Here is a 12,794-nt window from a genome sequence, read left to right as displayed (position 1 = left end):
AGTGATAACCTTCAGAACAGGAGCCATTATCTTTCTATCTGCAGTTTCGAGGACTGTGAACTCTTTCAAATCTTGTCCGTGCGTGACTCCATCAGGAAAATACCTCCTTGGTGGCAAAGTGAAAGAGGCCACATCATGATCGGCCTTTACTTAAAGGAGTACAACAAGACCCCTGGCTGAAATTGGTGAGAACTAACTGCAGGAAAGCTTAGAGCTTGTTGGGTTACTGTGAAAGCAGATTTGAATGTCTCGCTGGGAATGACGTCCAACTTTGCCGCGAACTGAATTCACGGAAAACAACAGTATTCTTTTAAAATCTATGTGACCTCTGCAGTTACCTTTTCTGCCGCAATGGGAAACTCACTCAGTTTGATGGAAGCATGATTACTGCAACAAAATACAACATTTCGACTGCTGCAGAGATTAAATTGTGGTGGAGCTGCCCTTCCTCTTCACTTAAACCGGCCCTTGCAAGACAAAACTTTTGACAAATCCTCACTGGCTTGGCTCTTCAAGAGTCAGGAGAAAACCACCTTTGAATACGATTGTCCAACTAAGAAACTCCGTACTACTTGTCACGGGTTCTGTGGGTTGCAGCATGGCTGATGAGCCCGAACCTAGAGCTGCATCTTCGACCGCACACTTGGCAGATGTTTCCGGGAGGACTCTAGATCGCTGTCATTACTTTCTCTGGCTCTTTTTCCATCCTTCCTCTTGTCGTCGGGTGTCCTCGAAGAATTGTTTCCCTTCAATCGAGAGGTTCCTCCAGGTAGGTTTCTTCTGAGCAACGGTCTCCCAGGCTTTGACTTTGATGTTGCATTTCTTGAGGTAAGCCTTCAGGGTGTCTTTGAAGCACTTCCTTTGTCTTCCTCTAGTTCGGAACCTTCTGTTGAGCTGGGCAGAGAGGATTTGCTTTGGCAGTTGGGACTCTGACATCCTAAGCACATAGCCAGCCCAGTGGAGTTGGTTTCAGATGACCATGGCCTCGATACTGCTGCTCTTGGTCCTTCAAGGACACTGATGTTAGTACTTACGGCTGATGCAGAGACTCCATCTCAGACAGCCATGATGATACCTCTCCAGGGTCTTGAGGTGGCGTCTATACATAATCCAAGTTATTGATCCATTTAGAAGAGTTGGGAGGATGACCACCTTGTACAACAAGGGTCTTGGTATTTACATAGAATTTACAGTGCAGAAGAAAGCCATTCAGCCCATCGAGTCTGCACCGGCTCTTGGAAAGAGCACCCTACACAACGTCAACACCTCCACCCTATCCCCATAACCTAGTAACCCCACCCAACACTAAGGGCAATTTTGGACACTAAGGGCAATTTATCATAGCCAATCCACCTAACCTGCACATCTTTGGACTGTGGGAGGAAACCGGAGCACCCGGAGGAGACCCACGCACACACGGGGAGGATGTGCAGACTCCGCACAGACAGTGACCCAAGCCGGAATCGAACCTGGGACCCTGGAGCTGTGAAACAATTGTGCTATCCACAATGCTACCGTGCTGGTGCCAGCATGGATATCACTGTTATCAAAGACTCCCGTCCTTGGGGTTCTGAAGGTGATGCTTGTGGATTGGTTGCGCTGTTGGATCTCCGCACCAATGTCAGCCTTAGAGGAGAGGTGGCTCTCCAGTTATGGGAAATGTTCCACGTTTTGGAGGGTTTCTCTTTTTATTTTGATGGAGGGAGACACCAGATTTGACCCTGGGGTAAGTTGGTAAAGGACTTGAGTCTTCTTGATGTTGACGCTGAGACTGATGCTTTGGTATGCTTCCCCGAAGGTGTCAAGCATGGCTTGGAGATTTTCTTCTGAGAGAGTAGCGATGGTGATGTCATCTGCATATTGAAGTTCCACGATTGATGTCAGTGTCGTTTTCTTCTTGGATTTCAACTGGTTAAGCTTCAAAAGGTTTCTGTCCATCCTGTAGACGATGTCCACTCCACTGGGAAACTTGTTCTTGACAAGGTGAAGGATGGTGGCGATGAAGATGGAGAAAAGGGTGGGGATGATGACACATCCCGACTTGACTCCAGTTTTGACGTTGAAGGTTTCTGCCATTTTTCCGTTGGCGAGGACTGTCACTGATACCTTGCTTTGGAGGAGCCAGAGGATGTTGATGAATTTCTCTGAACAGCTAGCCTTTGACAGTCTTCCATAGCACTTCCCGACTGACTGAATCGAAAGCCTTGGTCAGTTTGATGAAGGCCATGTCGGGTGGTTGATGTTGCTCCTGGCAATTCTCTTGAAGTTGCCGAGCAATGGCAATCATGTCCACTGTTCCACGGTTTGGTCGGAAGCCACACTGGCTTTTCAGAAGAATTTCTTCAGAGACTGGGAGAAGGTGGCTAGTGAGGATTCAGGCGAGGATCTTCCCGGGAATGGAGAGTAGGGAGATTCCTCAGTAATTCCCACAGTCCGCTTTGTCTTCTTTCTTGAAAATTGTGATAATGACAGCATCGCAGAGGTTGACTGGAATATCTTCTCTGACCCAGATATTCAAGATGACAGGTGATCTCTTCCCCTCCAGGTTTGAAAATCTCCGCTGGGCATCCACTCCTGCGGCTTTTTCAGTCTTCACGTGGTTAATGGCGGATTCGACTTCGTCCACATTTGGTGGGAGCCCAAGATTATCTTTGATGGGGAATTGGGGGATTTCCTCAAACACGTCCTCATCTCTGGTTGGAGCACAGTTTAGGAGTTATTTTGAAGTGTTCTATCCATTGGAGGCTGATGTTTTCTCTGCTTCTCAAGAGGGTTCTGTCCTTACTCTGCACCGGTTTGATGCCTAGGGTGTTGGGCCCATATATTGCCTTGGTGGCACTGATGAAGACCCAGGTGTCATGCATGTCAGTGAGGAGCTGCAGCTCTTTAGCTTTCTCAGTCCACCATTGCTTCTTGATTTCCTTAGTTATTCTTTGTACCTCTGCCTTGGCTAACTGATGAGCTCTCCACTTTTCCTTGCTGGCTATGTCATTTTGCCAGTCGCGGACAGCTTTCCTCTTCTTGTCGATGAAGTCTTGGATGATGTGGTTGTTCTCATCGAACCAGTCTTGGTGTTTCCTGGTCTTGTAGCTAATAGTTTCCTCACAGCTTGAGATGATAGCTGGCTTCAGCTCTTTCCAGTTTTCCACCACTCCATTAGAGTCATAGAGGTTTCCAGCATGGAAAGGGGCCCTTCGGCCCATCCTGTTTGCACTGGCCATCAAGTACCTATCTATTCTAATCACATTTCCCAGCACTTGGTCTGTAGCCTTGTACTCTATGGTGTTCCGAGTGCTTCCCTTTATTATTAGAATGGACACTTTGAGGGCAGCACGGTGGCGCAGTGGGTTAGCCCTGCTGCCTCAAGGCGCCGAGATCCCAGGTTTGATCCCGGCTCTGGGTCACTGTCTGTGCGGAGTTTGCACATTCTCCCCGTGTTTGCGTGGGTTTCGCCCCCACAACCCCCAAAGGTGTGCAGGCTAGGTGGATTGGCCACGCTAAATTGCCCCTTAATTGGAAAAATGAATTGGGTACTCTAAATTTATATTTTAAAAAAGAATGGACGCTTTGGGGATTTTGGCGAAGGCATTGGTGGAGGTTCACTAGCAAGCTTAGCGCTTGAAGCCGCTCAACGTGATCTGTGTTCGGAGCTGTTTCTTCATCTTCTGCTGCTTCTGGTGGAGTTTGATGGACATTGAAGAGCAGATGAACCGGTGATCTATCCAGCAGTCATCTGCACTGGTCACCACTTTGGTGATCGCTGAGGAGAAAATATTTGTTTAAAGGGATTGAACTCATGAAACAAACCACACTCCTAAACCATGTCAGGATCGATTTGCAAACTAGATTTATACAAAGTCATATAACTTTGCAAATGCTTACTGCTCTTTAAGTGACTAATGTTGCATACTTGGATGTATTATGTCAAAAACTTACTTCTCAGTCCGTGAGAACGTGGTACTTAAATTATATTAATGACCATAACAAGTTAATGATAAAAGCGGAAAATAGATAGTCAAAGCAAAAAAAACCGCTATGTTTTGCTGAAGGTGAACTTTTTGTATTAATCAAACTATTAATTTGTTAATTATCAAGCCCCTTTTTCAGTGCAAAACATGAACCAACACGAGCCAAGAGCAGCTGTAGACCACGTAGCACTGCAAAAAAAACCTCCACAGTATCAGTGTACAGCACATTGCTGAATTCTCAAAATGTGTCAAAGATGAAAACTGAGTACAATAAGCAGCCACATCACAAGCATGGAAGCTACGAAGACCCCACAGAAATAGTTAATTGTCATGAGTGGATTATTTGAAAGTATCAATCTACTCAGCGAGGAAGACAACACATCCTCAGGGTCAAAACAATCTTGTAAGTGCCAGATGGTGTCATTTTTAACAAACGTCCTATATGGTAATAGCTTGAAAGCCATACTGGCAGTGCAATCTTTAATCGCTTTCTCAGAATTCCTTTTTAAAAATTATTTGCAAATACTTAAACTTGCATAATGTCCTTTGTGCATTAATTTTCGAACCGGAACAGAATAAATCATTGTCTTCCGCTCTGACGTCTACAGTAGATCTTCGTTATTTCCAGTCCATGCAGAGTTCGGAATAATGAATGGAACAATGTCCTTCATGTTTCCACAGATGAGTTGCATTCACCCAACCAACCCTTGATAGACTTACCATCAGAAAGGAGGACAGCAAGGAGATCCAAGATAAACTATTGAACCCCCAGGTGATGGGGGACCAGTAGGAGCCACAATGATGCACCATTTTATCAGGGTTCATACTTTGCACTGGTGCCACAAGAAACAGACATACTGTCCCTTCAGTAGCACGCCGCGTTTTCAGGCTATGGATACCTGTTTTATTTGACGAAGGACAATATGCAGAATGGAAATATCAAGGCACACACTGACCTGGAATCTTTGCAAAATCTTGTTAAAATACAATAAACATGGCACATAAGACATGCATTTCAATTTGAAATGCTTTAATATTACTTTTTAATTTGTGTGTCACATTTCAAGAGGAAACGTAAGGGAAAAAAAGGCAAAAGTTTGAAAAACAGAGACGCTTCCCAGGAACAGGAAATATGAAATTCCTGCATCCCTTTCCTTGACTTAAATGGCTTGTTAAAAATGGTGAACAAAAATAAGGCTGTGTTGCAGTTCAAATGGCAATTGGACTCTGAATGACCTTGCCATTCATTTGCCTCAGCAGTTACGATTTACAGCGATACATCTTCAGCAGCAGCATTAAATCCTGTACCGCGGCTGTCTTTTTCAAACAGTGTATCATCTGGTTTGCTGTGGAGCTAAGTGAGCCTGGCATAATTGTGATGGCACAGCTGGTGGAGCAGGTTGGTTCTGCCGTCAATCTGCTCAGCGCACTAGTATAAAATCAACCAGTGTTACTGTAGCTCAGGTAGGTAAGGCTGATGTTGTGCATCACCTGAGGATATTCTTTTGACGATTCGTTCTCTCAAAGCTTCGCTATCAGTATTTTGTTTTTTTTAATGCTTTCATCAGATGTAGGTGTGAAGAATGATCATATTAAAATATTGCACAACAAGTGTACTTGATAATCATCCTGGGACAGAATTATTTAGCCTCATCACTTCACCAGTTCTAGACAGAAGCTTAGGACTGCAGTGTTCTGCACGTGTCCAGTTGATAGATCACAAAGATTTCCCATCCCAGGCCATTTTCTGGACCTGTAGAGACCTTTACTACAGGGACGAACCATAGGCAGTGCGGAATGGTGATAGGACTGGCAGGGAAGCAAACTGTAGCTACTCGGTTTGTGAGGCCTGTATTTGTTTGACAGGACTTGATGGGGATTGAGCTAAGGCGTACTATATACCATGCTATTGCGCGAGAGAGCAATATGCTCTCAAAGGATTTCTGGTCTCAAGTCATTGACTCGCCCACTGGGCTCCCAAGGAACCTCTCCCCTACCCCAACCTCTGCTAGTCAGCAGGAATCTACAGGTAGGCTGTGGTGCCATGTTTTCCGTGCCCTTTCATTTGATCAAAGAAATAAAATGGGAGGCCGAATACTGGCAATCAACTTGGGCACCTAGTTTAGGGAAAGGCCAAGCTCCCTCACCTCGGGGAAGCTATGGGAGTCTTGCCACAATGTTAAAGTGGTGAAGACCTAGTCCTCCAGGTCTCTGCCTCTTCTTTCTGACCTTTTCTTCTGGGAAACTGGGAACAGATTTTGCGGAGCAGTTCTGGGACTACATGGAGTGAAGAATTGGAAGAAAATGGCCACAGAGCAGGGTGGATGGAAGTTCTGCCTCCATTTCCATCTCCAGTTATTTTTAAGTGGAGTGGGTAAGAGGATGGGTCAGGAACCCCACAAGCTTCTGTTTAAAAGTTGCCAGCATCCTTTTGGAAGTGGGCATTTCAGAACTTCTGCAATTTCACCAAGGCAGCTGTGTTGTGGAAGCCCTTTTGGTCATTGGCGTAGTGAACCATCATTTGAAGGCAGGCAGAGTGAGTAAAAATGGTGTTGTCTCCTTTGTAGTTGATCACAAAATATTGTAGCCAGACCTAAATCTGTGTTTACTAACATGAGTGATGACAGAACTATAATTGGAAAAGCTAAGTGACCATTAAATAATGTGCTTGAAAGGTTGTTAGTTCTGACAACTGGAAAGCTGTTAAGTGAAAGCACAGAATTTTAAAAGTGGAAAAGTGTGAAATGCATTAGAACAGATTATCCAGTGTATAAAATCAATATTTAATACTTAAACTCACCCCATATTTTTCATTCATTCTGCCCCCTCCCCCACCCCCACCCCCGCCTTCAGAGGAGTTCAGCCATCTGTTTGGCTGTTTGAACAATGTGACACATTTGACTTTTCCAAGTATCTATCTCGTGATGTTTATTTCTTTTTCTGATTTATCAGTTTTTAAAAACATTTCTAAATGCTAGTGTAAGGCTTGCGAGTCCCTTTTATTAAGTGGATACTGGGTGAGTGGGTTCTGAGTGATTGGGGTGAGTGGGGTGAAAGAGGTGAAGGTGGAGAGACTGAAGGGAGTTTTATACTGATCAGAAGAACTGAGTCACTATCTCGGAGGATGGAGGCAGGCTTTTTAGCCTGGCTGCCTCAGCACTGACCTGCCTCTGGTGTTAGGCCCGACTTCAGGGTGATCCACTCCACAAGAGATGCAAAATTGGGCCTGCTGGTTCTGCCCGGACAGAGGGGGAAATCACAATATCAGGAAAATTCCCAACTCCTGATTCCTGCCTCCATGATATCTGTCCAGCCCTGGTCGTCCCTTGGGACAAGGGTTAAGAAACTCCTCCCTCATGGGTAGCACGGTGGCGCAGAGGGTTAGCACTGCTGCCTCAAGGCTCCGAGGTCCCAGGTTCGATCCCGGCCCTGGGTCACTGTCCATGTGGAGTTTGCACATTCTCCCTGTGTCTGCGTGGGTCTCACCCCACAACCCAAAGGCGTGCAGGGTCGGTGGATTGTGTACCTGGTGCTAATCGCAATAGAGAAACTATTTTCTTTACATCAACATTTCACTTGCATCCATTTCCAATTTTTCCATTCAGGAAGATTAGTGATAAAGTACGGGACAATGTTTGTTGCATAAATTGCCTCACGCTACAATGTTTGAGAATTTTTTTCAGATAACAGAAAATTGCCTCTTCATCCACAGTTAGGCACTGCAAACTCATTTTTTTTTCAGCTTACAGAGAATATTTGACACACATCAAATTAAGCCTTTGGGCTGTAGCAGAACCTATTTGGAGTGCGATTTCTAGTAGTAGATGTCTGCCAGTTTAAAATTTGAAATATGCAGCGAGAGTTTAATTCATTCATTCCACCCCAATAAATTGAATGGGTGGTTTGAATTCCCCAGTGGGAATGTGTTAAACCAACACTGGAAATACAAATTGGTACTAATAGCAGCAGATGAAGCATAAAGCCCAGAGCTGTTCACACATTGGTAGTTTGGAGTAAAGTTGCCAAGAGTTGTACACTTAGCAGCTTTCAATATGGGTGTAGTGTTGCTGTGTTGTAATGTGGAATGTCCAGCCATTGTTTGTTCCATTCCATGGTACATATTGAGGAGTGTATGATGAAAAAAAGGCATGCTATAGATTATGGCAGGTGGTGAGTGTAATAACCCTTAAGAGGCCCAGGGGAATACACGAATCGATCACCCCGTGGGAACCAAAGAATATGAGCTTTCCCGCTAGTGGGCGGAGACCCGCCCAGCTGAGGCTCGTTATCTTGCTCTATAAAAACCGGCCCGGACGGGGATCGGCATTGCCGTAGTCCTGAACGGGGCTTATTCTGTTCTACGCCACCGTAGCGGCCATTTCCTTAACCTTAAATAAACTTCAGTCAACTTACCCTCTCGGACCTGGGGTGGCACGGTAGCACAGTGGTTAGCACTGTTGCTTCCCAGCTCCAGGGTCCCAGGTTCGATTCCCGGCTCGGGTCACTGTCTGTGCGGAGTCTGCATGTTCTCCCCGTGTGAACGTGGGTTTCCTCCGGGTGATCCAGTTTCCTCCCACAGTCCAAAGATGTGCAGGTTAGGTGGATTGCCCTTGGTGTCCAAAAAAAAGGTTACTGGGTTACGGGGTAGGATGGAGGCGTGGGCTTAGGTAGGGTGCTCTTTCCAAGGGCCAGTGCAGACTCGATGGACCGAATGGCCTCCTTTTGCACTGTAAATTCTATGACCTCCTAGATCTTTATAGTGATAACAACATAAACCTTGAAATTAGGCCGATTGGTGGGCCAACCCTTTAATGTGCACATGGTATTTTCTTCAGCATCCTGGCCTTTATAAATAGGGACATAGAGTACAGAAGCAAGGATGTTACGTTGGATTTGTATAAAGCATTGGTTCGGTCTCAACTGGATGTGAAAGCATTAGAGAGAGTGCGGAAAACACTACGAGAATGGCTCCAGGGATGAGGAATCTCAATTATGTAGATAGATTGGAGAAGTTGGAACTGTTTTCCTGGCAGAAGAGACTCGCTGTGGGGGAGCGATCTGCCTGTGCTGTGTGGGGAAACAATCAGTCACATGTGATTTCCCCCCCCCCCAAATTGGTCAATTAGTGGTCAGAAGGGGGGGGGGGCTGGAGGTGAGGGGGGCGGGGGTGGGGGTGGGGGTGGGGGGGGGGGCGGGGGAGAGATGCCATGGCAAGTAGGTGAGGGGGCGAGGATACCCCAAAATGGAGGAGACTTCTTTCCAACTTTTTCAAACTTTTGAAATAAAAAGTCAATCAAGCAGCCAGCACAGAGATGATGGGCCAAATGACCTCCTTCTGTGTGGCAAGTGTTCTGTGATTCTGCCATGGAGACGCTAACCAGTTTATTTCTGATTGGTGAACACCACTGTCAAAACTGACCACATTCATTCTGTAGTTTCCAGTCTGAAATATAAAATTGCGTTGAAGTCAGAAATGTGTGAGCAAGGAAAATGGCGGGTTCATTTACGATTGCTATGTCTGCCTCTGTAAAATGGCCTCAGAAATTTCATGAGCTAGGAATTCGGATGTGATGGATTTTAAGTTGTAACATTTATTTCAGTAAAAAAAGTATTTTTATTCAACTTTTTCCATTTTATACATAAAAACCAAACAACACAACCAAACTGAATAAGAACCCCCCACTCCCACTTACCATCCCCTATGACCTAACTCCACACTTCCCAAATACCTAACCTCTGCCCCCCACTCCCCCCCCACCGCCAGCAACTAATGGTGACCAGCTCTTTGAAATACACAATAAACGACTACCATCTTCCATAAAGACCCTCAATTGCTCCCCTCATAGTGTACTTGACTTTCTCAAGGTATTGGTACGCCATCAGATCTCCCAGACACACAGAGGCACTGGGTGGAGAAGCTGACCTCCACCCCATCAGCACTCGACTCCAGGCCATCAGTGAGGCGAAGGCCAGGACATCGGTCCCGTACCCGTATGCAGCTCCGGCAAGTTTGACACACAAATTCAGCCACTAAGGGACGGGGCTCCAACTCAATTATCAGCAATCCCGACATGGTACTAAAGAAAGAGCCCCAGAAACCCACAGGCCTGGGATACGACAGGAACATATACACATGATTGGCCGGACCCCCTGCACAGCCCCCACACTTGTCCTTCACCCCTGTAAAGAACTGACTCATCCTGGATCTAGTCAGGTGAGCCTTACTTAAGTTGTATTAAGCCAAGGCTCGCTTGCACACGAGGACGTGGAGTTCGCCCTCCCCAGGGCCCCAACTACTCCTCCCACTTGGCTTTAACCCCCTCCACCGATACGGAGTCCTGCAACATAATCAGTCCATAGTACTGGAAGTGCTCCCTCCCTCCGACCCTGCGAGTGAAAGAACCCTCTCCATTAATGAGGCTGGCAGCACGACGGGACATGTTGGGAAGGTCTGTTTCGCAAAATTGCGAACTTTTAAGTACCTGAATGAGCCAGATCGCAACAGCCCAAACTTCTCCGACAATTCCTATAAACTGGCAAACTGCCCCTCCAGGAACACACTTCTTTCATTTTAACTGATGTTCCAGGTTGTAAACACAGGCATGTTCTAAATGATCTTAATCTGCTCAGTCTCTACTGTGCAGGCCCATTAGATATGAAATATTTTGTACATCTAATGAAAGCATTTTAAACCCATGGTGCAGTACCGCTGTGGTTTAATACCTTGTGTAGGAGGTTTGAAATTGAGGTACCCTCAATAATGATGCTTAGAGATTAAACTGTAAAGAAGGCTTTATTAGACTAATAACTATGCTACAGCTAGAGACAAGAGCTGACTGCTATACAGACCATGAGGCAGCCCTTTATGTATGGCTCCCAGATGGGCGGAGCCAGAGGCGGAGTCCCCAGGGTTCCAAGCCCGGTCTTAAAGGGGACATCACCTTACATGATGATAAGGCAGTAACCGTTCATCACAGAAATATTTAATTATTTTTAACATTGTCACTGGCTATGGAGGGGCAGGAGTAGTGGCTCCACTCTGAAGAGTATAGGCTAACTTTCTGCGCACGTTATCAGTTGTGAGGATCTGATAGCCTCGGATCTTGCAGGGTTTTCATGTGGTGATCTCTTGAAGTGCAACATCTGAAATGATCTTCCTGCAGCTCACACTTTTGTTCCCCAGTATTTCATCTTTTCAGAAATGCTTTTGCAAATTTTATCTTTTAGTTTTGCTCCGGTGCTAACTGCACGCCTCTGCAATGTGCATGTATGCATGTGCAATGTACATGTCTGCATGTGCAATGTGCATGTATGCATGTGCAATGTACATGTCTGCATGTGCAATGTGCATGTATGCATGTGCAATGTACATGTGTGCACGTGCAATGTACATGTATGCATGTGCAATGTACATGTGTGCACGTGCAATGTACATGTATGCATGTGCAATGTACGTGTATGCACGTGCAATGTACATGTATACACGTGCAATGTACATGCTTGTGAAATATGCATCTGATGCTCACATCTGTGCAAAGTAGTCACCTTTGCATAGGCACCTGTGAAACGGGCATATTTGCTTGAGTGTATGTGTGTGTGTGAAGTGTGCTTTATAAATATTTTCTCTTGGACTATGTGTGAAGCTGTGCAATCAATGTCCTGAGGTGGGCCTCTGTTTTGGGGGTGATTCTTTCTGTAACTGAATGGCAACGCCACTTGATGTGAGCATGAAGAATCAATCACGTGGCTGGAAGATGACGTGGCTTTGTTATGCGGAGGACTATAGTGAATGGTTGGATTTCCATGACAATCTGACAGTTTTCCTGGTCACTTTTACGTTTTCCGAGGGCCCAGCCTGTCACTAAAATTCAATGAGTCGGTTTCACAACATGCCATAGTGCAGCTACACTTTTGTGTATTCTACCCGTGAGCACATACGTGGCTGCTCTACAGGCCTGTGTACTGTAAATACATGTGAAATCTGCATCGGTGTGACATGCACAGCTGTGAAATTTACATAATTTGAAATATACATGAGGTGTAGTCTGCATGTGAAACACAAATATCGATATGATGTATTCCCTGTGAAATGAAATTCATCGTTTTGCCTGTGATGTTACTTATTTGAAACACTGGTGTGTTTGACAAAGTAGAACAAATGGATTCTTTGCACAGATAAAGCTGGATATTATTCTGTTCCCTCAGAAATCATTATTGTAGACATAGTGCAGTTACAAGAGGCCAGAAGGATACATCATACTACACCTTGACATTTACCATCACTTTCCTGCACTCGAAGGATGTCTGCTACTTGGCATATCACTACCCGTACACCTATTCAACACTAATGGTATGTGGCTTTCTTATACTACTGACTGTGGAAATGTCCTGCAAAACACCCAGTGACTAGATCTACAGAACAGTCCGCACATGTGACATTGTCAGGCAAGCCAGACCCATACCCCTCAATTCGGAAGGCCGTGTGTAAAATGTCAAGGGCAGGATTTTTCCCTGTAGGCTTTTCAGGGTCCTGTAGTCAGGCTCAAATCGGGGCCAGAGGTCCACACAGTGTGGGGAACAATCAGTCATTTGTGATTTTCCCCGCATTGGTCAATTAATGGTCAGAGGGTGGGCTTGCCTTCCAATTAGGAATGGGTAGGTGGGGAGATGCAGGGGTGGCGGCGGGCTCTTGAACCCTGAGCGCTGAAGAAGGCACTCCAGCTGGGAAGCAGCATCGGGTGGGTGAGGGCAAGGGTGCCCCAAGGTGGAGGAGCCCTGTTTGCAACTTTTTGAAACTTTGAAAATAAAAAATACATCAGGCAGCCA

At 45.7% G+C, this 12,794-nt stretch overlaps 1 protein-coding gene across 1 annotated transcript in view; it reads left to right on the top strand.

Annotated features, from left to right (window-relative positions):
* agbl1 (AGBL carboxypeptidase 1) overlaps positions 1-12,794 on the top strand; it is a 338,874-nt gene that overhangs the window by 143,481 nt on the left and 182,599 nt on the right. Inside the window, exon 16 of the mRNA XM_072470580.1 lies at positions 12,174-12,318. Coding sequence (XP_072326681.1) covers positions 12,174-12,318 — 145 coding nt within the window. The remainder of the gene's footprint in view (positions 1-12,173; positions 12,319-12,794) is intronic.

The sequence above is a fragment of the Scyliorhinus torazame genome, chromosome 12 (assembly GCF_047496885.1).
Source record: "Scyliorhinus torazame isolate Kashiwa2021f chromosome 12, sScyTor2.1, whole genome shotgun sequence".
Taxonomy (NCBI): domain Eukaryota; kingdom Metazoa; phylum Chordata; class Chondrichthyes; order Carcharhiniformes; family Scyliorhinidae; genus Scyliorhinus; species Scyliorhinus torazame.
This window is presented reverse-complemented; position numbering and strand designations above follow the sequence as displayed.